The sequence below is a fragment of the Oratosquilla oratoria genome, chromosome 14, assembly GCF_046742065.1.
Source record: "Oratosquilla oratoria isolate Oo_2021 chromosome 14, ASM4674206v1, whole genome shotgun sequence".
NCBI classification, from domain to species: Eukaryota; Metazoa; Arthropoda; class Malacostraca; order Stomatopoda; family Squillidae; genus Oratosquilla; species Oratosquilla oratoria.
The window spans coordinates 10,852,641-10,876,640 of record NC_134790.1 but is presented as its reverse complement, the minus strand read 5'-3'; the positions used below and the strand labels follow the sequence as shown (position 1 = coordinate 10,876,640).

The 24,000-nt window shown below is 39.0% G+C and overlaps 1 protein-coding gene across 3 annotated transcripts in view; it reads right to left on the bottom strand.

The window, feature by feature from the left end:
• The window catches only part of LOC143032721 (transgelin-3-like), a 197,041-nt gene that overhangs the window by 42,720 nt on the left and 130,321 nt on the right, over positions 1–24,000 (bottom strand). For all 3 annotated transcript variants that reach the window (XM_076197649.1, XM_076197650.1, XM_076197651.1), the window contains exons 6-7: positions 18,191–18,377; positions 14,804–14,926 (exon numbers count right to left, since the gene is read on the bottom strand). In XM_076197649.1, the coding sequence (XP_076053764.1) occupies positions 14,804–14,926; positions 18,191–18,377 (310 nt within the window). The remainder of the gene's footprint in view (positions 1–14,803; positions 14,927–18,190; positions 18,378–24,000) is intronic.

Below are 24,000 nucleotides of genomic sequence, written 5' to 3'. Positions count from 1 at the left end.
AATGAAGTGGCCTTGCTGTGGATGTGCTGTGTCTTGTAACACTGCTTCTGACCCAGGGCAGTGGGCATGATGCAGGGATGACCAGTCATCCAGGAAGTGCCAAGATAAGAGTGTGGGAAGAGGGTGGAGGGGAGTGGAGTATGTTAGAGATGGAATGGGTGGGAGTGGTTTTCATGCCTTTGTCTTTTTGGTTACCTCCCTTGTAAGGGGAAAAAAAGCCTTTGGTATATGTATGTAAACACTTCCACTCAATCATGGGTACTGGAGTGACTATCCATGATTGTTGATTTCTCTAGCATTTTACAGTTTGTGCCACGTACAAAGAAACCACCAAAGATTTACTTAATGGAAAATGAAACAATTGTAAGAGTAAAGGTGGATCTACAAGTGTTGTTCATGGGTAATTTGTCACTTGATAAGCACATGAACAATTGTTGACGAATGAAAGAAAATCTTTTCATGAATGGAGAGATAATGAAAAAATTAATTGAATACAGTCTGCCCCAGATTAGAATAAGCAGCAACGATGAGGTTCTTTTCCACAAAGGATATAAAAAAGATTAAGACAATACAAAGAGTAGCAATGAAACTGGTTCCTAACCTAGCAGACAAATTGTACAAGGAAACGTCAGAAACAATGGAACTGCCCTCATCAGAAGGGGGAGAGGTGACATGATTGTGGTGCTGAGATCAATGAAAGGAGGGGATGAGAATGAATTCTTGATTTACAATAAGAAAACATCATATGGTACTGTGAAAATTCTATGTGTCTTATGTATATCAAGAAACAGTTTCCATTCAGATGTGTCAACAGTTGAAACCTAAAAAAGTAAGCAGTCCAATAGAAAACGGATAATTTTAGATAAAAGTGACAGGACCCCATTTGTGTATCTCTTTTTTGTACATTACAATAAGGTAAATACAATTAGGTAAATTGTACACAGCATCATGAATGATGAAGAAATTAAAGTTAAACAGATGAGAAATATAAGGATAGAGGAAGCAGGGGATACTCTGAAAGTGAATGTGAAAGTATAAAGATTGCACGTAAATGAATTTGTAAGCAATATATACACTAAAACATAAAACATTACATATAATAAACACCAATGGTACACACAAAGAAGACTGAAGGTCTAAGTAGTGTAGTAGTATGTGGTGATTATTGTCACAGAGTGTGCTAACAAGTGAAACCATTTGGACTATGCTGCAAATGATTAAAGTGGCTTTTCACTATATGAATGAAGATATGATGAAAAAACTCATCAAAATCTTGATCCATCTAAGAGCAGAATGTGTGTCAGTGGTATGGTCCCCATACAAAGTGAAGGATATAAGCAAGATTGAGAGAACACAAAGGGCAGTAACCAGACTGGTCCCCAGCCTGGCAGTTAAACCATATGAGGAAAGATTAAAAGTACTGGGTCTGCCAACTTTGAAAGATTGAAGAAAAAGAGGTGATATGATTAAAGTGTTCAGGTCACTAATGGGGATAGTGACCTGAACACTGACAGATGAGATGGGAGAGCTTAGAGGTCATGGGAGTAAATTAAGAAAGACCACGTGTCTAAAGGATGTTAAGAAATACAGTTTTCCATATAGAAGCATATGTGGAATGGCTTAGAAATTGATATAGCCCAAGCTAAAACAATACTTGATTTCAAAATTTAAATATGACAATTGGAAATCAAGGATATAGTTGAAGTTGGAACTGTACATGAATTTGAGTCTAGGTATGTTTGAAAATTAGAGAATAGGAGACATGACCCAATGAATGTTGCTCCTTTCCTGTATACTACAATTAGGCAAATACAAAGGGCAGCTACCAAACTGGTTCCCAGCCTGGCAGATAAACCAAATGAGGAAAGACTAAAAGTATTGGGTCTACCAACTTGGAAAGATCAAAGAGAAAGAGGTGATATGATCACAGTATTCAGATCACTAAAAGGGATAGATTACACTGACAGAGGAGTTCTCTTGGCTCTTGGTTTAGGATAGAAAGGCATGAAGATATGAGAACAAATTAAAGAAGACCAATGTCTAAAATATGTGAAGAAATACATTTTTCCATATTGATGCATAAATACTTGGAATGGTTTAGGTGATATAGCCAAAGTTGGAACAATATATGAATTAAATTTAAATATGATATTTGGAAATCAAGGCTAAAGGTGAAGTTTGAACTGCACATGAATTTGTGGTAAGGTATGATAAACTGGAGAGTAGGAAATGGGACCCAACAAGGGTTGCTCCTTTCCTGTATACTGCAATAAGGTAAATTAGGTAAATACTCCTCTTGGAGTACTTATCTAATTTACCTTATTGCAGTATGTACAGGAAAGGAGCAACCCTTGTTGGGTCCCATTTCCTGCTCTCCAGTCTTCTCCTTTTATGCATGGGGGGACGATAAGGGGGGTCACCGATTTGGTGGGGCGGCCTTGCTGTGGATGTGCTGTGACTTGCAACACTGCCTCTGACCCAGGGCGGTGGACGAGGTGCAGGGGTGACCCGTCATCCAGGAGGTGCTAAGATGGGAGGGAGGGTGGAGTGGAGTGTATTTAGGGATGGAATGGGTGGGAATGATTTTATGCCTATTTCTTTTTGGCTACCTCCCTTGAAAGGGGGAAAAAGCCTTGGTATATGTATGTATGTATGTATGTAGGTAAATACTCGTACACACAGAAGAGATCTCTGACAGATGAGATCTCATGATTAAGGATAAGATCTTAAGGTCATGAGAATAAAGTTGGAAGTATACATGAATTTGAGGCTAGGTATAATCAAATTGAGAGTAGGAGACATGAGCATTGCTCCTTTCCTGTATACATACACATTAAACTTCATATGACAATTGGAGAATTAAACAGGAACCCACAATAATAGTTCATTCCCTATACACTGCACTTGGTGAATATGGTAAACACACACATTTTATATAACAAATGACTGATTTCAAGTTTCCTTGCTATCAACTATGTAATTTCATTAGTTCATAATTAAAGTTAAAGTTAAAGTTGCTGGGTTTCAGTTCTGATATCAGTCTCAAGGACTCTCCTTAGAATGCCAGCCAAGGCAAGCCTTAACACCCCACTGTAGTGCCCAGCCACAGCCAGACCTTCCAGTAAACAGCTTAAACTCATGGGCCGAGGCAAGGCCCAATCTGCCAACCCCATGATTACAAGGCCAGGACATTACCACTGTACTAGCCAGGAGGCAGGAAGACCATAATAATTCATGGAAGGCATGCCAGGAACATGAGATCCAAAAACCTGGGAAATTACCTCCAAAAGTATAGTAAACAAGTCACTTACAACTGATGAGATTGATGGCATGTTTAGGTTAGGTCCATACAAGAGGATTGGCTCATATCCAATAAAATAATGTTTAAGTTGCAAACTATAGCAAATGAAGTAAAGAGCAAATCTTGGAAATTGGCAATAAAAAAAAAGTTTAAATACATTTGGATCAAGAATAATGCAGCCGAGGATGAACCTGCAGATATGGAAACTTGTATAGGAAGCCAAGAACAAAAAATGAAACGAGGGCAGAAGTTCTCAATCAGAGCAGGAAAAAATTGATTAAAAAATGGATAGTGAAAAGGATCTCAGTATAATCGTCAGTAATGATCACAAATAATCTAATCTGTGTATTTCTGCCTCAGAGGAAGAATACAAGATTCTAGGACTGATTATGCAATCTTTTGATTTTATAGCAGGATCAGAGGAGGTATTAAGGAAGTGACAGATTTTGGGAAGGTGTGCAAAAGAAAGAAGTTAAAGATACATACATACACCAAAGGCTTTTTCCCCCCTACATGGGGGGTAGCCAAAAAGAAAAAGGCATAGAAACCACTCCCACTCATTCCATTTCCTATATATTCCACTCCCCTCCACCCTCCTCCCTCGCTCTTATCTTGGCACCTCCTGGATGACTGGTCATCCTTGCATCCTGTCCACTGCCCTGGATCAGAAGCAGTGTAGCAAAACACAGCACATCCACAGCAACGCCGCTTCATAAATTCGAGGGGAAATGTTAAAGATAAATGTGGGTAAAAGTAAGGTGATGAGATGTACAAAGGGAGAAGATGGCAGCAAATTGGAAGTGAGTATTAAGGAAAAGAGACTGGAAGTAGTGGATAGGGTGCAAATGCAGTGGGAAAGGGAGGAATGGAGGTGGAGGTAGAGGTAGAATGTAGATTGAGAGAAGCAAGTAAATGCTTTGGGGGATTAAAAAGTGTAATGAGAAATAGACATTTGGGAATGGATACTAAGAGGAGATTGTATGAAGGAGTGATTGTGCCAACAGCACTGTATGGGGCAGGTACATAGAATGTAAGAGAGGGAGAAAGAATTCAAATGTGTTGAGATAAAATGCCTGAGACGTATGGTAGGGGTTACTAGGCTGGATAAAGTGAGAAACAAGGAGGTGAGCAGAAGAGCAGGGGTGGAAAGGGAGTTGAGAGATGGGGTTGATGAGTGAGTATTGGGATGGTTTGGACACATGGAAAGAATGAGTGAAGAAAGATTAGTAAAAGAAGTGTGGAAGACAAGAGATGGAAGGAGTGAACATGAGGGGGTGACCAAGGATGAGATGGATGGATGGCGCAAAAGGGGCACTTGGAACGAGGAAGGTCTGTTGTGGAAGGGAGAAGACAGAAGTTAGGGGTGAGTGGAGAATGGTTATGTATGGATGATGCTCTGATGCATGGGAGGGAGTAGGTGGGGAATGGGGGAGTATGTGTGAATGATATTTTGATAGTTATGGACCAAAAGGTCTCCTGTCAGCATGATCCTTTGTAATCCTTTGCATCCTGAAGGGACTTCTCCCTGTCTTCTCTTTTTCTGTATGAGGGGACGGAGAGGGGGGGGGGGGGTTGGCAATTAAATGAAGTGGCCTTGCTGTGGATGAGCTGTGTCTTGCTACATTGCTTCTGACCCAGGGCAGTGGGCAAGATGCAGGGATGACCTGTTATCCAAGAGGAGCCAAGAAAAGAGGGAGGGAGGAATGGTGAATGGGAGTGGAGTATGTGGGGATGAAATGGGTGGGAGTGGATTTATGCATTTGACTTTGGCTGTCTCCCTTGTAAGAGGGAAGAGGCCCTTGGAATATGTATAAATCATTATTATTTACCTTTTTATTTATTATCTATCATTATCTATTTCACTATTTTATTATATATATTTTTTGCATCCAACCTAGTTATGGACCAAAAGGTCTCCTGTCAGCATGCTCTTCCTTAGTAAAACAGAGGGCAATAGAGCACATAATACACTTTAAAAAAAATAAAAGTATCCTATGCTAGCTAATGTAGATGTTTTACTATCAGCCAGATTGGAGATAAATGATTACTTGATGACCCTGATATTTTGTGCTCACATGAATGTTGATCTACAGTTGGGTAATAATAAATACACCATCAGAAGAGAAGGAGAAGATAAAATGGGTGGTGGAGCCACAGATGTTGTAAGAAATGATGATATTAAAACAAGTAAATCCAAATGAAGTTAAGGCTAAAGCAATTCACTTGAAAATTTGAACTAAAACCCAATCAATCAATCAATTGTTGCCCCTGGTCTCCCTTGCAAGGGGTCACTGGCTCCTAGGTAAATGGAAATGGCCATTGGGCAGGCCCATAAATCACTCTGAGAGGAAATACTGGGTTGTTGTTTATGGATTGTTAGTGTAGCACTGTAAACACGGTGCTCTGTGTTTTCTGTGTGGTGGTTACATCCAGGGCAGTTTGATTCTGTGGCCAAGCCCATTCCACAGTGATAATCTTTTAATGTTTGATGTCCTGAATGAAAGCATTCTAGTGTGGTTCCCACTTCTCTCTCTGAAGGGCCCCTCCGTGGGACCAAACATTTGGGGGTGTTGGTGGAATAACTAATTTGATGTTTTGTCTTGGAGAGATTGTTACTTGATCTGGGGGTGAATGTGTTTTTGTGTGGATGTATTGTGTGATTCAAGTCAAACCTATTAAGCTTTTACTCAAGTAATTGATGTGCTGCAAGAGAGGGAGGCAAGGTGGACTGTATGTACCTCAGTCTACATCTCATGTAGAAATGAGCATACTAATACTGACAGATTAGGATATTATCTACACAAAGGAATATCAGATTTTTTGAAGGACAGATACATGAGGACAGCAGTAAAGTATAAGATGTCAGGATGGAGACCTGTGACCAGTAGAGTTCCACAAGATTTGGTGTTAGCACATATAATGTTTTTTTTCCATGTTAATGAGATGATGGAAAGTAAAACAAGCAATGCTTATGCTTGCAGATGATGCAAGAAAAAAAGAAAGAAAGAAAGAAAAAAAAAAAAAAAAAAAAAAAAAAAAAAAAAAAAAACACTCTGAACTATTTCTTGGTCCCATTACAAAGGCAAGAAAAGAAAGATCTGGGAATGATGATAAAAGACAACCTGTCACTTGACAGATATACTAGTGAGATTGAAGGGGAGAAACATATGGATTGCTGCAGAACATTTAAGGTGGTATTTAACTATATGGATTAAGAATTCATGGAAAAAAAATTCTGGAAATCCTAATCCAAGCAAGACTGGAATATTTCAGTGATATGGTCCACCCACATAGTGGAAACATACATAAATCTAAATGTAAGTACGATAACTGGAGAATAAGGATATAGCCCAAGTCTGAACCATATATGACATTTGAAGTTATAATAACTGGAAAGTAAGAGATAGGACTCCTACAAGCATTACTCTTTTCTTGTATACTATGATTAGGCAAATAAATACAGACACAGACACACACACACATCAAAGTATCCATAAATATTATGCTAGAACTACAATAGCAATATCCATGTAGAAAGCATGAAGCCAAAATATATTCAAAGAGAAAGCATAAAGCATTGCTAGTTTGTGCAAGACAAGTAATTCAAGGCAATGATTGTTAACATTATCCCACAAATGCATCCATAAAACTTATGTAGACTCTTATCACAGTGGCATAAAATAAAAATCTTATTCAAGCTGAACCCCTAAACAATTCTATTGATCTCCAGGGTAGATCCCAGGCTGAGGGAGGGGTTACAGTTTTTATTGATTAATTCCTTTAATTCACTGATGCTCTTTTCAGATTTTATTCTAGGCATTGTTTGATGAAGGATGGATACCAAGCTGATAGGATGAAAGAGTTATACACAAATTCAATGTTTTGTGTATACATACATACATACATACACCAAGGGTTTTTTTCCCCCCTTCAAGGGAGGTAGCCAAAGTCAAAGGGGATAATTCCATTGCCTCCCATTTCATCCCCAACCATTCAACCCCCATTCATCACCCCTCCCTTCCTACCTCTCATCTTGGCTCCTCCTGGATGATGGGTCATCTTTGCACCTTGCCCATTCCCCTGGGTCAGAAACAATGCAGCAGGACACAGCATGTCCATATCAAGGCCACTTTATCTAATCAGTGGCCTCCTTCTCTGTCCCCTTATACAGTAACATTGATAGCTGGGAGAAATTCCTTTGGGCTGCATCAAAATATCATTAACACATAACCACTTCCTAAACCCCCTATCTCCCACCCACTCCCTTCCATGTCTCACAGTATCATCCATAAACAGCCATTCTCCACTCACTCCTATCTTCTGCCATCTCCCTTCCATTCTCAACAGACATCCCCCTCTTTCTCAATGCCCCTTTTACCCCAATCCATCTCATTCTTGGTTGGCCCCTTCTGTTCACTCCATCCACCCCTGCCTTCCACACTTCTTTTACTAATCTTTCTTCACTCATTCTTTTCAAATGTCCAAACTAAATACTCTTTTGTCAACCCTATCTCCCATCTCATTTTCCATCCCCACTCTCCTCCTTGTTTCTCACTCTATTCAACCTTCTAGCCCCTACCATACTTCTCAGACATTTCATTTCAAACACATTTAAACTCTTCCTCTCTTATCTTCCATGTTTCTGCCCCATACAATGCTGTCAGCACAATCACCCCTATATACAATCCTCTTAGCATCCATTCCCAAATATCTATTTCTCATTACACTTTTTAATCCCCCCACAGCACTTACTTGCTTCTCTCAATCTACAATCTACCTCCACCTCGACTCTTCCCTTTCCCACCATATGGGACCCCAATTATCAAAAGCAATCCACTTTCTCTAGCCCCTCTCCCTTAATACTCATCTTCAAATTGCTGTCATCCTCTCCCCTTGTACATCTCATCACCTTTTACCCACATTTACCTTTAACTTTTTCCTCTTGCACAGCTTCCCAAACACTTTCACTAACTTCCTTAATCCCTCCACTGATCCTGCCACTAGCGCAGTGTCGTCAGCAAACAACTGGCTTACCTCCCACTTTTCTCCATTTTCTTTAATGTCTGCAATCCCCTGCCCATTACCCTTGCATGTACCTCCTGCACCACCCCATCCATGTACATACTGAACAGCCATGGCAACATGACACATCCCTAGTGAAGTTCTACCTTTACCACAAACCACTCACTCTCTCCATTTCTAATTCTAACATGGGCTCTACTACATACGTATACCAAAGGCTTTTTCCCCCTTACAATGGAGGTAGCCAAAAAACAAAGGCATAAAATCCCTTCTCCACCGATTCCATCCCTAATACACTCCACTACACTCCCCTCCACCCTCTACCCTCCCTTTTACTAGTCTTTCTTCATTCATTCTTTCCATGTGTCCAAACCATCCCAATACTCTTTCATCAACCCTATCTCCTAACTCCTTTACCAACCCAGTTCTCCTCCTCACCTCTTCATTTCTCACTCTATCTAGCCTTGTAATCCCCATCATACTTCTCAGACACCTCATCTCAAACACATTCAAACTCCTTCTCTCTTCCTCTCTTATGTTCCATGTTTCTGCCCCCATACAGTGCTGTTGGCACAATCACTCCTTCATACACCCTCTTAGCATCCATTCCCAAATGTCTATTTCTCATTACACTTTTTAATCCAAGGCATTTACTCGCTTCTCTCAATCTACATTCTACCTCCACCTCCACTCCACCCTTTCCTGCCACATTCGCACCCAAGTATCTAAAACTATCCACTTCCTCCTGTTGCTCTCCCTTAATGCTCACTTCCAGTCTACTGCCACTTTCACCCCTTGTACATCTCATCACCTTACTTTTACCCACATTTATCTTCAAATTTCTTCTTTCACACACTCTCCCAAACTGTCACCAACTTCCTCAATCCCTCCTAAGCCCAGTGTTGTCTGCAAACAAGAGCTGGCTCACCTCCCACTTTTCTCCATTTTCTTTAACCGTCTCCAATCCCTGACCCACCACCCTTGCATTTACCTCTTGCACCACCCCATCCATGTATAAGTTGAACAGCCAGGGCGACAAAACACATCCCTGACGAAGTCCCACCTTTACCTCGAACCACTCACTCTCTATTTCTAATCCTGACACATGCTCTACTACTCTCGTAAAAGCTCTTGACAGCTCCTAGAAGCTTTCCTCCTATCCCATATATCTGCAATACCTCCCACAGTGCCTTCCTGTCTACCCTGTCATAAGCCTTTTCCAGATCCATAAAAGCTCAAAAAACATCCTTACCTTTTCCTATAGCTTTCTCACATATCTTACCACAAAAATCTGATCTACACAACCTCTACCTGTCCTAAATCCACACTGTTCCTCACCAATTACTCCAAATCACCAAAGTAAAGGGCTCTACTACTTTTGTAAAAACTCTTGACTGCTCTTAACAGTTTTCCTCTGATCCCATATATCTGCAAAACCAACAATGCCTTCCTATCTACCCTTTCATAAGCCTTTTCCAGATCCATAAAGGCCCAAAAATCATCCTAACCCTTTGCTAAAGCTTTATCATATCTGCCTTACCACAAAAATCTGATCCATGCAACCACTCCTCCATTTTCCTCATTCATCACTCATTTTTTAGTATCTCCCGCTGAAACCATTGCTCCCTCTATCCTCCTTCACATATAGAAACTCCCTAAAATACTCTGCCTATCTTCCTCTTGCCATCACTTCTTCTGTTATTATCTCTCCATCTACACCTTTTAGCTTTTCTTCTCTACTTGATTCACCTCCCTTGAATTTTTTTATTTCCTTCCAAGACATCTTTTTATTACTTTCAAAATTTTGTCATATCCTTCCCCCATTTTATATCTGCTCTCCTTTTTGCCTCCTTTATCTTGCGTTTTACTTCTTTTTTCTTTGTACCTCTCATGTTTTGTATGTACCCACACACACACACACATATATATATATATATATATGTACAAACATATATATATATATATATATATATATATATATAAACATCCCAGTCCTGTGAAATGGTAAGTGAGAAAGCCTAGGTAGGGCAAGCCCTCTCAGTTGTGGCATGCCACTTGGTTTTTATGCATATATTTGTGTCATCTCCTTGGCTGGCCAGGAACCAGTGCAAGAAGCATGCAATGGGTCCCGGGAATCGAACTCATGACCACCTGCCCATGAGTTGACCATAGTATCCAATACGACATGGCCCTGTTTTGGGTGTATTCGCCTAATTGTAGTATACAGAAAACAAGCAACACTCACTGGGTCCCATCTCCTATTCTCTAATTTGTTTTCATCATACCTAGACTCAAATTCATGTACAGTTCCAACTTAATCTATATCTTTGATTTCCAATGATCATATTTAGATTTGAACTCATGTATTGTTTGAGCTTGAGTTATATCACTTCCAAAGCTATTCCAAATATTTATACATCTACATGTAAAACTGTATATCTTTACATCCTTTAGACATGCGGTCTTTCTTAATATGCTCCCATGACTTATCAAAGCCCTCCCATCTTTAATCAGATCTCTTCTATCAATGCAATCTATCCCTTTTAGTGACCTGAATACTGTAATCATATCACCTTTCTCTTTGTTCTTTCAAAGTTGACAGACACAGTGCTTTTAGTCTTTCCTCATAAGGTTTATCTGCCAGGCTGGGAACCAGTCTGGTTGCTGCCCTTTGTATTCTCTAAATCTTGCTTATATTCTTCACTCTGTGTGTGGATCATACTACTGATGCATATTCCAGTCTTGGAGGGATCAGGGTTTCAATGTGTGTATTTACCTAGTTGTATTTTGCGGGAAGGGGAGCTATGCTCGTGGTGTCCTGCCATTCTATCTCACAGTGTCTAGTTTGCTTTTAAACTAATGCATGGTTTTTGCGCATACTATTTCATTATCCAGTTTGTTCCAAGTGTCCAAAACGCTATGTGGAAAACAGTTTTTCTTCAGTTCTCTTCTATAGCTATGTATTTTGATTTTCTTTCCATGTCCTCTTGTGTTTCTCTTGTCCCAGTTAAGTAAGTCCTCTCTATCAAGTATCTCTGTGCCTTTCATGATTCTGTAGATGGTCAATAGGTCACCTCTCTCTCTTCTTTGCTCCAGTGTCGGTAACTCCAGTTTAGTCAATCTCTCCTCATATGATAGGTTTGCAAGTGCAGGTGCCATTTTTGTAGCTGCTCTTTGGATTCTTTATATTCTTTTTGGTACTGGGGGACCACAATGTCCCCACATACTCTAGTCTAGGCCTTATCAATATAACCAATATTTTTTTTATCATGTCTTCGTCCAAGTATGCAAATGCCACTTTTATTGATCTTATTAAGTTGTAAGTCTCCCCGACAATTTTGTTAATCTGTTTATCATAGGACAAGTCATTTGTGATTACTCCCTAATCTTTTTCGGACCCTACTTTCTTTACTCCCTTGGTTCCAATAGTATATTTTCCTGATATTCTGTTTTTGCTTTTTCCAAACTCCATTATGCTGCACTTCTTAGTATTAACGTCCACTTCCCATTTCTGACTCCAGTTCCATACCCTATTCAGGTCTTCTTGCAGTGCTTCAGTCCTTATCAGTTTCTACTTTCCTTAACAGTTTGGCATTGTCAGCAAAGAAGCTCATGTAACAGTTAATGTCCTCGTCCATGTCATTCATATAGATAGCAAACATTACTGGTGCCAGTACAGATCCTTGCGGTACTCCAATGATCACCTCTTTCCAATCTAAATATTTTTCTCTGAGCACTACTCTCATCTTTCTACCAGTCAGGAAGTCCTCAATCCATTTTAGTAGGTTCCCTTGTATTCCTCCTATGTGTTCCAGATTTTTTTTAGTAATTTTCTGTGTGGTACTTTGTCAAAGGCTTTTTGCAAGTCTAGGAATGCACAATCAGCCCATCCATTTCTTTCTTGCACTATGTCTATTAGCCTTGAATAGAAGCATATTAAGTTTGTGGTGCATGATCTTCCTTGTCTGAACCCAAATTGTCTTGGGTTTAATATGTTGTTGTCTTCCAGATGTTTTACCCATCTATTCTTGATGATTTTCTCACAAATTTTGGATATAGTGCTTGTTAGTGATACTGGCCTATAGTTGGTGGGTTCTTCCTTGTTTCCTCCTTTATATATTGGTACAATGTTAGCATTTTTCCAGTCATTAGGTATCTTTCCTTCTTTGAGTGAGCTATTTATTATGATGTGTATTTTGTCTGTTAGTTCTTCTTTGCATTCCTTTAGAATCCAATTTGCAATACCATCCAGGCCATGTGATTTTCTGACGTCCAGTTTTGATAGATGTTCTGATATTTCTTTTTGTGATGTTGTGAACTCACTCATGTGGGGAGATTGCTTGTTATTATCTACATCCCAATTTTGTATTTTCTCTGGTGAAGACAGATTTAAAGTGGTTGTTCATGACTTCGGCCATCTCTAATTCTTCTGTGTATTCTATATTTCCTTGGCGTAGTTTCACCATTTCCTGTTTGGTTTTAAGTTTACCATTCACATACCGATAGAATAGCTTGGGTTGATCTTTGCATTTATCTATAATATCCTTCTCATGGTTCCTTTTTTCCTCTCTTCTCACATTAACATACTCATTTCTATAGTTTATATAAATTTGCCATTTGCTTTGTTTTTTGTCTTTTCTCCACCTTTTCCAAGCTTTGTCCCTTCTGTCTTTTGCCTCACTGCATCTTTTGTTGAACCAACATTTAATGTACTCTCTCACTTTTGTCTTGGTACATGCCTGTTTACCCCTTCATTGTAATTATCCATCAATATATTCCATTTCTCTTCCACTGTTGTCTCTTCCATATAGAATTTTTCCCAGTTTGCATTCCGGAAGAATGTCTTTAGTTTTGCAAAGTCTGTTTTGTTGTACATCAATCTTCCTTTCCTATGCTTTTTGTTCCTCTCCATGTCTATTTCTTCCTTTAGTACAGTTTCGATGAGTACATGGTCACTCTTTCCAATTGGTGTCTTGTACTGTACTTTGTCCACTATTTCAGGTTCTGTTGTAAATATTAAATCTAGTTTCAATGGCTCTTCATTGTTTCTGTACCTTGTGTTTTCACTGACCCATTGGGTTATTGTGTACTCCATGGTCATGTCTAGCAGTCCATTGCCCCACAAGTCATCTCCTCCTCGCACTGTCATTTTGTCCCAATAAATTTCTTTGCAATTGAAGTCCCCCACAATTACCAGATTACCCTTACCCATTAGTATCTCATTTAGTGATTTTCTTGTATCTTCTAGCATTTTTGTATGTTCGTTCTCTTTCCAAGCATTTGTTTTTGGGGGCACATAGGTCACCACAAACTTTCTACTTTTCATATTCTTGCCTTCGACTTTTATCATGATCAGTTCAACATTACCTTTGCCCTCTGCAATTTTTGTCACATTTAGGTCTTTCTTGGCCAAGAACATGATTCCCCCTCCCTGTTTTTTATCCAGTAATTGTATAGGCCTTGTTCAATAACGATGGATGGTATTTCACATCTTAGTTTAGTCTCTACAATTCAAAATTATGTCTGGCTTTTCTTCTAACAGATAATCATTGAGTTCATTCAGACCTGAAATTAATCCGTCAATGTTAGTATAGGCCACTTTTAATTTTCTTCCTTCTCGATTATTTTTTCTGTCCTTGGTTTTTTCGTTTTGATGCACCAAAATGAAAAACCCAAGGACAGAAAAAATAATGGAGAAGGAAGAAAATTAAAAGTGGCCTATACTAACATTGACGGATTAATTTAAGGTCTGAACGAACTCAATGATTATCTGTTAGAAGAAAAACCAGACATAATGGGAATTGTAGAGACTAAACTAAGAGGTGAAATACCATCCATTGTGTGTATTCACTTGGTCTTTGGATCACGTGTTGGACTCGTGATCGACAGCTATTTCCCTCCTGGAAGAGAGCTCAGAGCTCGTAGGTCCGATCTATGGGTAATGCTATGACCTTGCACACACACACACCCCCAACTCCCCGCCCACGAGAGTTGGAGTAACACCCCTCAGCGCTGCGATACTGATATTATTTCAGCCCCGGGCGAGGATCGAACCCGGACCTCCGTAGTGGCAGGCCAGAGCTCTAACCACAGCGCCATGAGAGGTGTGTGTGTGTGTGTGTATATATATATATATATATATATATATATATATATATATATATATGTATGTATATATATATACATATATATATATACACACATTCAGACAAGTCTCAAGAAAATGTATTAGGTACATGCACACACACATACAAACATGCATCAATGTGTCCAGGGAAAGTAATTAAAGAATAAGAGATGAGACCCCATTTGGTTGGCTCCTTTCCTGTATACAACAATTAGGTAAACACACAATACACACACACAAGTTATCAAAGTAACCACATATATCATTCCAGAGCTGTAAAAGAAATATATTCACAAATAAAGCATAAAGCAGAGAAAGCCCTACTGTGACCAAAACATCTGCCCCTTACACACCGTCAGGGATAATTTGTCGCGCCGCGCCATAGGGTGTCATGCCCGTCTGCGAAGCACCTTTGTTGCTGCCAGACTGTAGTCCAATAACTTTATGGCTATCTGAGCTCATGTGGCGCTGGCTTTCTGTAACAAGACAAGATTAAATCATCAGACCATATTATAATCAATCAATCAATCATTGTCTTGAGTCCATGTTGCCTGGATTTTTACTAACTGGAAAATTCACAGCCCCACAGAGGCTGATAATGGTCCTCAGCATCTCTGACAGACCCCTCTGGGAAGAAACTATGGCTTATTGTCTGTGATGTATCAGTGTATTCATCTATTCTATTCACCTATTCACTTTGGTCTTTGGATCACGTGGACTCGTGACCGACAGCTATTTCCCTCCCGGAAGAGAGCTCAGAGCTCGTATGACCGATCTATGGGTAATGCTATGACCTTACACGCACACACACCCACAACTCCCCGCTCATGAGAGTTGGAGAAACGACTCGAAGCACAGCGATACTGAAATAATTTCAGCCCTGGGCAGGATTCAAACCCAGACCACTGTAGTGACAGTTGGGGACTCTACCAACCGCGCTACTGAGTCATGTGTGGGACTGTTTCTATGTCACCAGCTAAGTAGTAGTGAGGGAAAAGCAGTTGCTGGTTGTCAGCTCTCCACGTGTGAAAAAGTGTAAGAAATACTGTAGAGTTACATACATACATATACATATACCAAGGCTTTTTCCCCCTTACAAGGGAGGTAGCCAAAAAGGAAAAGGTATAAAATCATCCCCACCCATTCCATCTCTGAATACACTCCACACCCCTCCACCCTCCCTCCCATCTTAGCACCTCCTGGATGACGGGTCATCCCTGCACCTTGTCCACTGCCCTGGGTCAGAAGCAGTGTCACAAGACAGCACATCCACAGCAAGGCTGCTTCATTAAATCGGCGACCCTCTCCGTCCCCCCATTGCATAAAAGGAGAAGACGGGGAGAAATCCCTTCGGGCTGCGTCAAATTTTGCTCACACATACTACCTTACCCCCCATCCCCCCGCCCATTCCACCTCATGCAATCACAACATCATCCATATACAACCATTCTCCATTCACCCCTGTCTTCTGTCCTCTCCCGTCCTTCCTCAACAGACATTCCCCTCTTCCCCAAAGCCCCCTTCAACCCATCCATCCACTTATTTGCAAAGATATATATTATGCCAAATGTCTTACATTATAGAATTTTTTTTAAACTGAATTTTCTTCAATATCCTTTCAAAATTTTTGTCTCTACTTCACTTACAAAGTATTAATGAAGAGGTCAAACATAGGAAAGCCACACTAACATATATATTTATTCTTTGATAACCAGTTATAATGATACAAGTCTACTCAAGATTGGAGCGTATGTGTGTTGTATAGGCTTTATAAAGTATGTAGGCCATAATCAGTTAATTACATGAAGAGGAGTCAGAGTCGGAGTCGGAGTCGGTGGTGCCAAAAATAGAGAAGTCGGAATCGGAGGTTTTGTGTTCCGACTCCACAGCCCTGCTACTAGGTATTCATCTTTTGTCCCAAGAAATAAACTACACTAACATGTTTGCAGATGATACAAATTTCTTGAAGAGAATAAATGATGAGGACAAATGCAAGTTGTTACAAAATATCTATACAGATGCTCCTCTACTTACGTTCATTCGTTTTACGTTTTTTCGATTTTACGTTTGAACTGACGGTAAAAAAAAAAAATTGTAAAAAAAATTTTTTGAGTGAATTTTTTAGTTTACCGCGCTCTCCGTAGTTCAAACGATACTTGCGCATGACGCTGCGTCCATTGTTTACATTGCGCAGATGACAAACTGAAAATGCCTTGCCTCCTCCTCCTCCCCCTCCAACATCTCAATTTATGTTGCTTGAATTTAATCTACTTGAAATTAATGTTATTTTACAATGTTATGTGTTTAATTAATGATTTAGGGGTGTTTTATAAGATACGGTAATAGAATTTACCGATGTATAGTACAGTAACAACTTACGTTCATTTTCAACTTTCGTTCCGCCGTTCGTAACGTAACTAAAACGTAAGTTGAGGAGCGTCTGTACATAATATAGCACTGGAATCGAGTGTGAAAAATTAATTTCTGTGAAAAAAAACAACTGAAAACTTACTCAATGGGAATGAAACAATTACATATGAAAAAGAGAAAGATCTGATCATGAATAATTTGTGATCTGACAAACATATCAAGACTGTGTAGACAAAATGACAAACTAAAAAATTACCTTTTCACTATAAGGACAGAGATAAAAGAACTTATGTGAGCTTAATCTTACCAAGATTAAGATATGTAGCAATGGTGGTCTATGCACAAAACAAAAACTATAGATATGACTCCTAAAATGCAAGCAGCAGCAATCATATTGATTCCCAGACTTCCTAATAAAACAAAGGAGACATGCAATCAAAGAAAGAGGAAATAGGGGTGACATGATTACTGTTCAGGTCAAGGGAAAGAATAAAACTAAGATCTCTTGGTTTAGGATAGGAATCATAAGATCATGTTAACAAACTGAAAAGGACTACATGCCTGAAGGATATATTGAAACAATTTCCCATAGAGACATGTCATTCTTATACTCACAATAGGATGTAATTACCAATTGTAATATACAAGAATGGAGTTACATTCATGCAATCCTGTCTTTTTTTCTCTATCATACTTAGTTTTGATATTTATGGATTCAACTTCAGATATATTAGCTTCTCAGTAAACTACTCTAGGAGTTAATGGATCTGTATAGAAAGCTGAATTTCTTGATATTTTTTCTTTTTAACCTGTTCTCATGACTTCACTATTTTCTCTGTTTCAGACCATGAGATCTCTCTCAGTTTTTTCCACATCCTTCCATGTCCTGAACACTACTCTCAGGTCACTTCTTACTCCTGTTTCTACCAATGATGTAAATCCACAGCTTTCAATCTCTCTTTATATGTTTCATCTGCAAGGCTAAGAACCAATCTGGTTGCTGCTCTTTGTATTCCCATAATCTTGTTTATATACCTCAACCTCATGCAGAGACCACACCAATACTATGTATGTCAATCTAGGGTGGATCAGGCATTCTATGACAACTCCCCCCCCAATAATTTCTTGTCCATGTGGTGGAAAGCTACTTTAAGTTCCTCATTAGTCTATATATTTCATGCACAATTTTGCTCCAGTTTGTTGACTGACAAGTTATCTGTGATCATCACTACATTTGCTCTTGTGCATGTTCCATGATTACATGGTACATTACTACATTCACTCAACAAACAAAACAGTTGTGAAAATGTTTGGCTAAGTCAACTTACCATCAGGGATGGTAATGAAAATGTTTGGCTAAGTCAACTTACCATCAGGGATGATCTGCCGTGCAGTGCCATATGCACTCATACCAGCTTGAGATGCACCCTTGTTGCTTCCATACTGCAGCCCAATCACCTTCTTTGACTCTGACAGGACCTCTTCACTAAAGTTCCTCTTGTTTTCCTGGGCCACCTTAACACCAATACAAGGGCCATCATAGCTCTTCTTTTGTGCCTGCCAAAATAGAGTAAATTTTGGTTAGGATTAAACCTAATTGAAACTCAGATATAATAAAAATAATTTCCTCCCCTGTAATACTCTTTGTTTATTTGGCTGCCTACATTGTAATTGGGAAGAAACCTTTGGTATATGTATGTATGTGGGTAATACTCCAATTCAAGTGAACAAAAAGTGTTGCCAAAATGAAATTATATGAAGTATACATAGATGCATAAATACATGGAATAGCTTAAAAGGTGATACAGCCCAAGCTCAAACAATACATGAATTAAAATCTAAGTATGATAATTGGAAATCAAAGATATAGATTACATAGGAACTGTATATGAATTTGAGGTTTGGTATTATAAAAAATTGGAAAGTAGATGGGACCCAACAAGTGTTGTTCTTTTCCTGTACATCTAGGTCTCTTAATTTAACACTTACCAACCACCACTTGTGTGAACATTTGGGACCAGGACAAGCCCACTTTGGGAATTGTGGTGTTTTATCTCCTGGGCCAATTCCCAAAGTGGGTTATGTCCTGGGCCCAAATATCTGCACAAGTGGCAGTTGGTAGTTTGTGAGCATTCCATTAAGAGACCTAGGTGTATACTACAATTAGGTAAAACATCAATGTTGATAGTTAATTACAATAATGGTCCACTAAAATGATGCAAAGCTATCATTATAGTGATGCATAAAATACATTTTATTACAGAAAGTGGAAGATCTTTTTCAGCTCAAAAGTGTGGCCACAAAAATTAATTCTCAATTGAGACATCATTATCCAGTGTGCTACTAATGAACTTGTTAAAATGTTTGCAGTATCTTGTCAGTGTACCACTACAGGAGTGTATTAACATGGTTAAAATTATTAAGTCCTTTTTTCATTGAATTCATGTATACTGATTTACATACAACAGTGGCAACTACTTGTGCAATTTAGTTTGTTCATGGCAGTCTGGCAAATAAATAAAGATAATTTCTCTATTATACAGATAATAATAATAATGACCTTTCATTCCTAGGGATATTCCAATTCACACAATTACTTATATGATGTAGTGAAAAGAGATACTTTTTGACTGAAATTCTCTCTTCTAATGTGGAAATAGTGATTATAAAAGTTTCTCATGGGGGGGGGGCTTTGACACAAAGGCAGCAAATGGGTTATTGTTCATCTCCCTCATTGCTGGGAGAACTGTGGAACTCTAATAATGTATCAGGCTGTGAAAGCAAAATGGGATAGGGCCACAATGGCAATATCTTTAAGACAAGAGTCTACTACATTTCATCCCTTCAAGCATAATGGCCCACTGCATGGGGTTTTAGTGCAGTACACACCAAACTTTCATTCACCTTAGGAACCCAAACCTGAACACAGTCTCCACCAACCAAAGCCAAGTTCAAACCATACCCTTCAGTTAGATAAAATAATTTGACTACCAAACTTTGGGTTTTATGCCACTCTTAATTTGTATGGTGTACCACAGTGTACAGAACTGAAGTCATGTCATATATTCCAAGTAACACACTAATGGATCTCAAAGTCAACATATTTCAACAAACCCATGTACTTATGGGGTTTCCTTTGGCCTGACAATAGCCTGAATAAATGTACAAACTATGAGTAGTAGTGAAAGTGCTAATCAATAGGTTTAGCCCTGTCTCTATATTTCACTCCAGAAATAATCTTAGCTCCTACAGTGTCAACATAGTGAATTTCCTTTGATGACACCAACTCAACTGAGAGTAAACTGCTCCTAAAAGGAGCATTCTCCATATGTAGACCAACCACTAACCTCCCAGAGAGCAACACCCCCCCCCCCCAACTCCTCAATCTCTACTTGGAGGTGTGGCCCCAAGGGGTTGGTACCTGGTCACCAGAAAAGGACCAAAGTCCACTCACTTCCACAAACTTCGATTTCCATCTATCTTTCACTTCTATCATGGTGTGCACCACACACCTGCTCCCCTTCACCTCTTGCATAAATCAATGAGAAATTTTACCAATTATCTTTTTCATACTTTGCTATTTTTTGTTAACATTTAAAATAGTGGCACCTAAAGTGCTTCAATCATATGGGTCATTGAATCTCAGTCACTATTATTGATATAATCTAATATTTACAAATAAGTACAGATAAATGATTTAATATATTTGTGTTATCAATGATTAGTTTTAATTAAATAAAATTCATGTGAAACAATTTGTTTGTAGTTCAAACATGACAAAAACTGGTAATGATCGATAGACAAGATTAATAAGAAGCATTACGAGTTTTAGATCAGCTCCTTGCATAAACTGCACCCCATTTTTTTAAGTTAAAATCAGGTATATAATGGTGCAACTTATAAAAGGTAAATTAGTTAAACACCTCCATTCAGAAACCAAAACCCTCCATACTGAAAATAATAGGTACTCAATCCTACACAAAAATCCTCAAACCCACCCATCCCTCACACCATGCAAATACAGCCCACCACACAACACTAAAACAACCCCAGCAGCATTCTACACAAGCATATACAACTAGCCTCCCACATCCCACAATACATCCTTTGAAGCTTATATATTCACAAATCTATCTATATACCAAGGGTCTTTTCCACCTTATAAGGGAGATAGCCAGTCAAGGTATACCCACTCCCATTCAGCATCCATTTGTTTCCCTCATCTTAGCTTCTCATGTATGAAGGTTCCCTGTCTCTTGCCCACTGCCAAGGTAAGCGATGGAACAAGACACAGCACATCCACAGCAGGACCACTTCATTTACATGGTGGCCTTCTCTCCTTATTCCATCATGCAAAAAATGGAGAAGACGGAGAAAAATCCCTGAGGGCTGTGTCAAAATATCATTCATACACAACCATCTCCACTCCTGATGAACCATGTGAGCCCTGCATGGACCCCTAATCTCACTAAAACACACCCCTACACTATACAGATTACACAATGAAATGAAAGTCCTCAAAGTCAAGGATCACCTTCATATGAGAGGCACACAAACATCTGCTGCAACATCCACAAACACAGCACACCCACTACACTACATGGCAGAACACACACACACCAAGAAACAAAAACAATACTCAAATACATATATCGCACACAAATACCAGCTCTGACAAATACTCTCTTCTATTCTTTCACAAACCAGACACCAGCCTCCTGAAGCATATCCATAACCATATCACTCACTGTTCCATCAACAAACTGAAAGCCAATATACTGCTGCATACCACACCCTTTGATATCCATCCCTCTAAATCCTCTCATACTAGAATAGGATGGATGGCCACATCACAGATATCTATCCAGGTTGTGATACTTCACCCATTATCATACAAATTATGGAAGACTGCAGTGTACACAATCATGCTAGCCAACACAATAATTTACACTCTAAAAAGAATTTGTGGGAAAAAAAACATTACAGATGGGACTGCTTGGCCACAGTCTAGGGAATGACAATGACTCCTGCCTTCTCACTTCCCTGCTGAACATTCCCCTCATTTAAAGTTCCTCACATCCTATCATCCATCTCATTTTGGTCATCCCCTCAAGTTTACTATCAACCTCTGCTTTCCACACTCTTTTTGCTAATCTATCTGACTCATTCTTTCCATGTGCCCAAGGCCAAACCAACCTAATAATCTCTCACCAGTCATATCCGTCAGCTCTCTTTCTACCCCTGCTCTCCTCCTAACCTCATTTCTTACTCTATCCATCCTTGTAACCCTTCCCTATACTTCTCAGACACTTCATCTCAAACATATTTTAAACTTCTTTTTGCCTTTCAATTCCAAGTCTGTCTCATACTGTGTTGTAAGCACAATCACCCCTTCATTAAATGTTTGCTTCAATTCTCAATCATGACTTAAATTTGAAGACTAGACAAGCTATCAAACTTCCATATAAAACACCAAAGCTCAATAGCAATAAAAACCTTGAAAGATACTGTGAACTACTTCTGGAAACAACAAAATCCCAACAATCTGGAACAGAACACAGATAATCTTTATCATAAAACCAAACAAGCCATCAGAGCACCTGGTATCCTCTGTATTAACATTTCTCCTATTCACCATATTGAAAAAAAAAAATACTTATTTTCAAAATTATCAAAACACAAGTGTCCACCTCCAGTAACCAACATGGATTCAAAAAAAGGTCACTTAACCTGTGAACTACTCTCAAATATCACTCAACCACCATTTGAAAGAATTATCAAGGAAGCACCACCAGAAAGAACAGGTATGGTCGCAATATCCATAAATAAGACATTTGATAATACCCCCAAGACATATCTCGACCACAGAATGACATCCACAACAAGAAATGACAAATACCCTTCTTAGCAGGAAGCGAGTGTCGAAAAAACCAGAACAGTCAACAGGCATGATAGTGGGAAGAAAGAAAGAAAGAAAGAAAGAAAGAAAGAAAGAAAGAAAGAAAGAAAGAAAGAAAGAAAGAAAGAAAGAAAGAAAGAAAGAAAGAAAGAAAGAAAGAAAGAAAGAAAGAAAGAAAGAAAGAAAGAAAGAAAGATAGATAGATAGATAGATAGATAGATAGATAGATAGATAGATAGATAATGTAGATAAATAAATAAATAATCTACATTGGCCGGGGGTCCAGGGGCCACGGCCTAGGCTGAGTCCCTGGGCTGAATCGCTAGTTACAGACGCATGCAAACTGTTCCGTTGATGTTGCTATCGATATAATTCGGCCAAAATAAAATCTACCCGTCATCACCTTGCTATACGTACACGTGCGCACCACACCACGCAATGCCACACAAAACGAATCACTTGCGGGCCAACACAAAATAAACCGCTTACACACAGGTAAGAATCGCCCAAAACTTCACATCAACCAAAAATGATTCGACCATGACAAAATCGTTTTTTTTTTAATAGGATCGTTTATTACAATCGGGAATTAACGACAATAAATCAAGATCACTGTCAGGAAAAGAAAAAAAATCGGAAGAATATCATGCCTGAATAAACTTTCTGCGATCAAAAGATTGCACAATCCCCTAAGAGTTTGCACCTGCAAATCTAACCTCTTCACACGTGACCTTCTCACATCAAATCCAGAGCATAATACCAAAACTACCGGACATCTCGGACCGGGACATTTCGGCCTCATGAAATTGTCGACTCCGAATGTTTCAGTCTTACACCCCTTTAAATCAGTTCATAATTAGTTTTGCTTTACACAAGAGCATCAAATAATACTTGATATGTTGTTTTCATTATTAACCAAGAGAACATTTAAAAATTTCAGTTCATTAAATTGTTAATTGCACTCAAAGAATTGAAATTTCACAACTTGCGCCAGAAATTCTCTAGACACAAGTTATGGCCCACCGCCTGCAGATATTCAGGAATAGTTTTTAAGTTCATCTCGTGTTTCTCACATAGGTTCTTTAACAGTGTTTGTAGATCCACATGCATCGTCTTGGTTCTCCTTTTTACCTGAACACCATATAAGAACTGTTGATCATGTATCCAGCACGTGATCCAAAACATTAAACAGTAAATTTGAATAGCCAACTTCTCCCACTAGACATGAACCTTAAAATCCTAGACCTCATTTTTCAGTGTGAACCTGAAACGTTTACATTA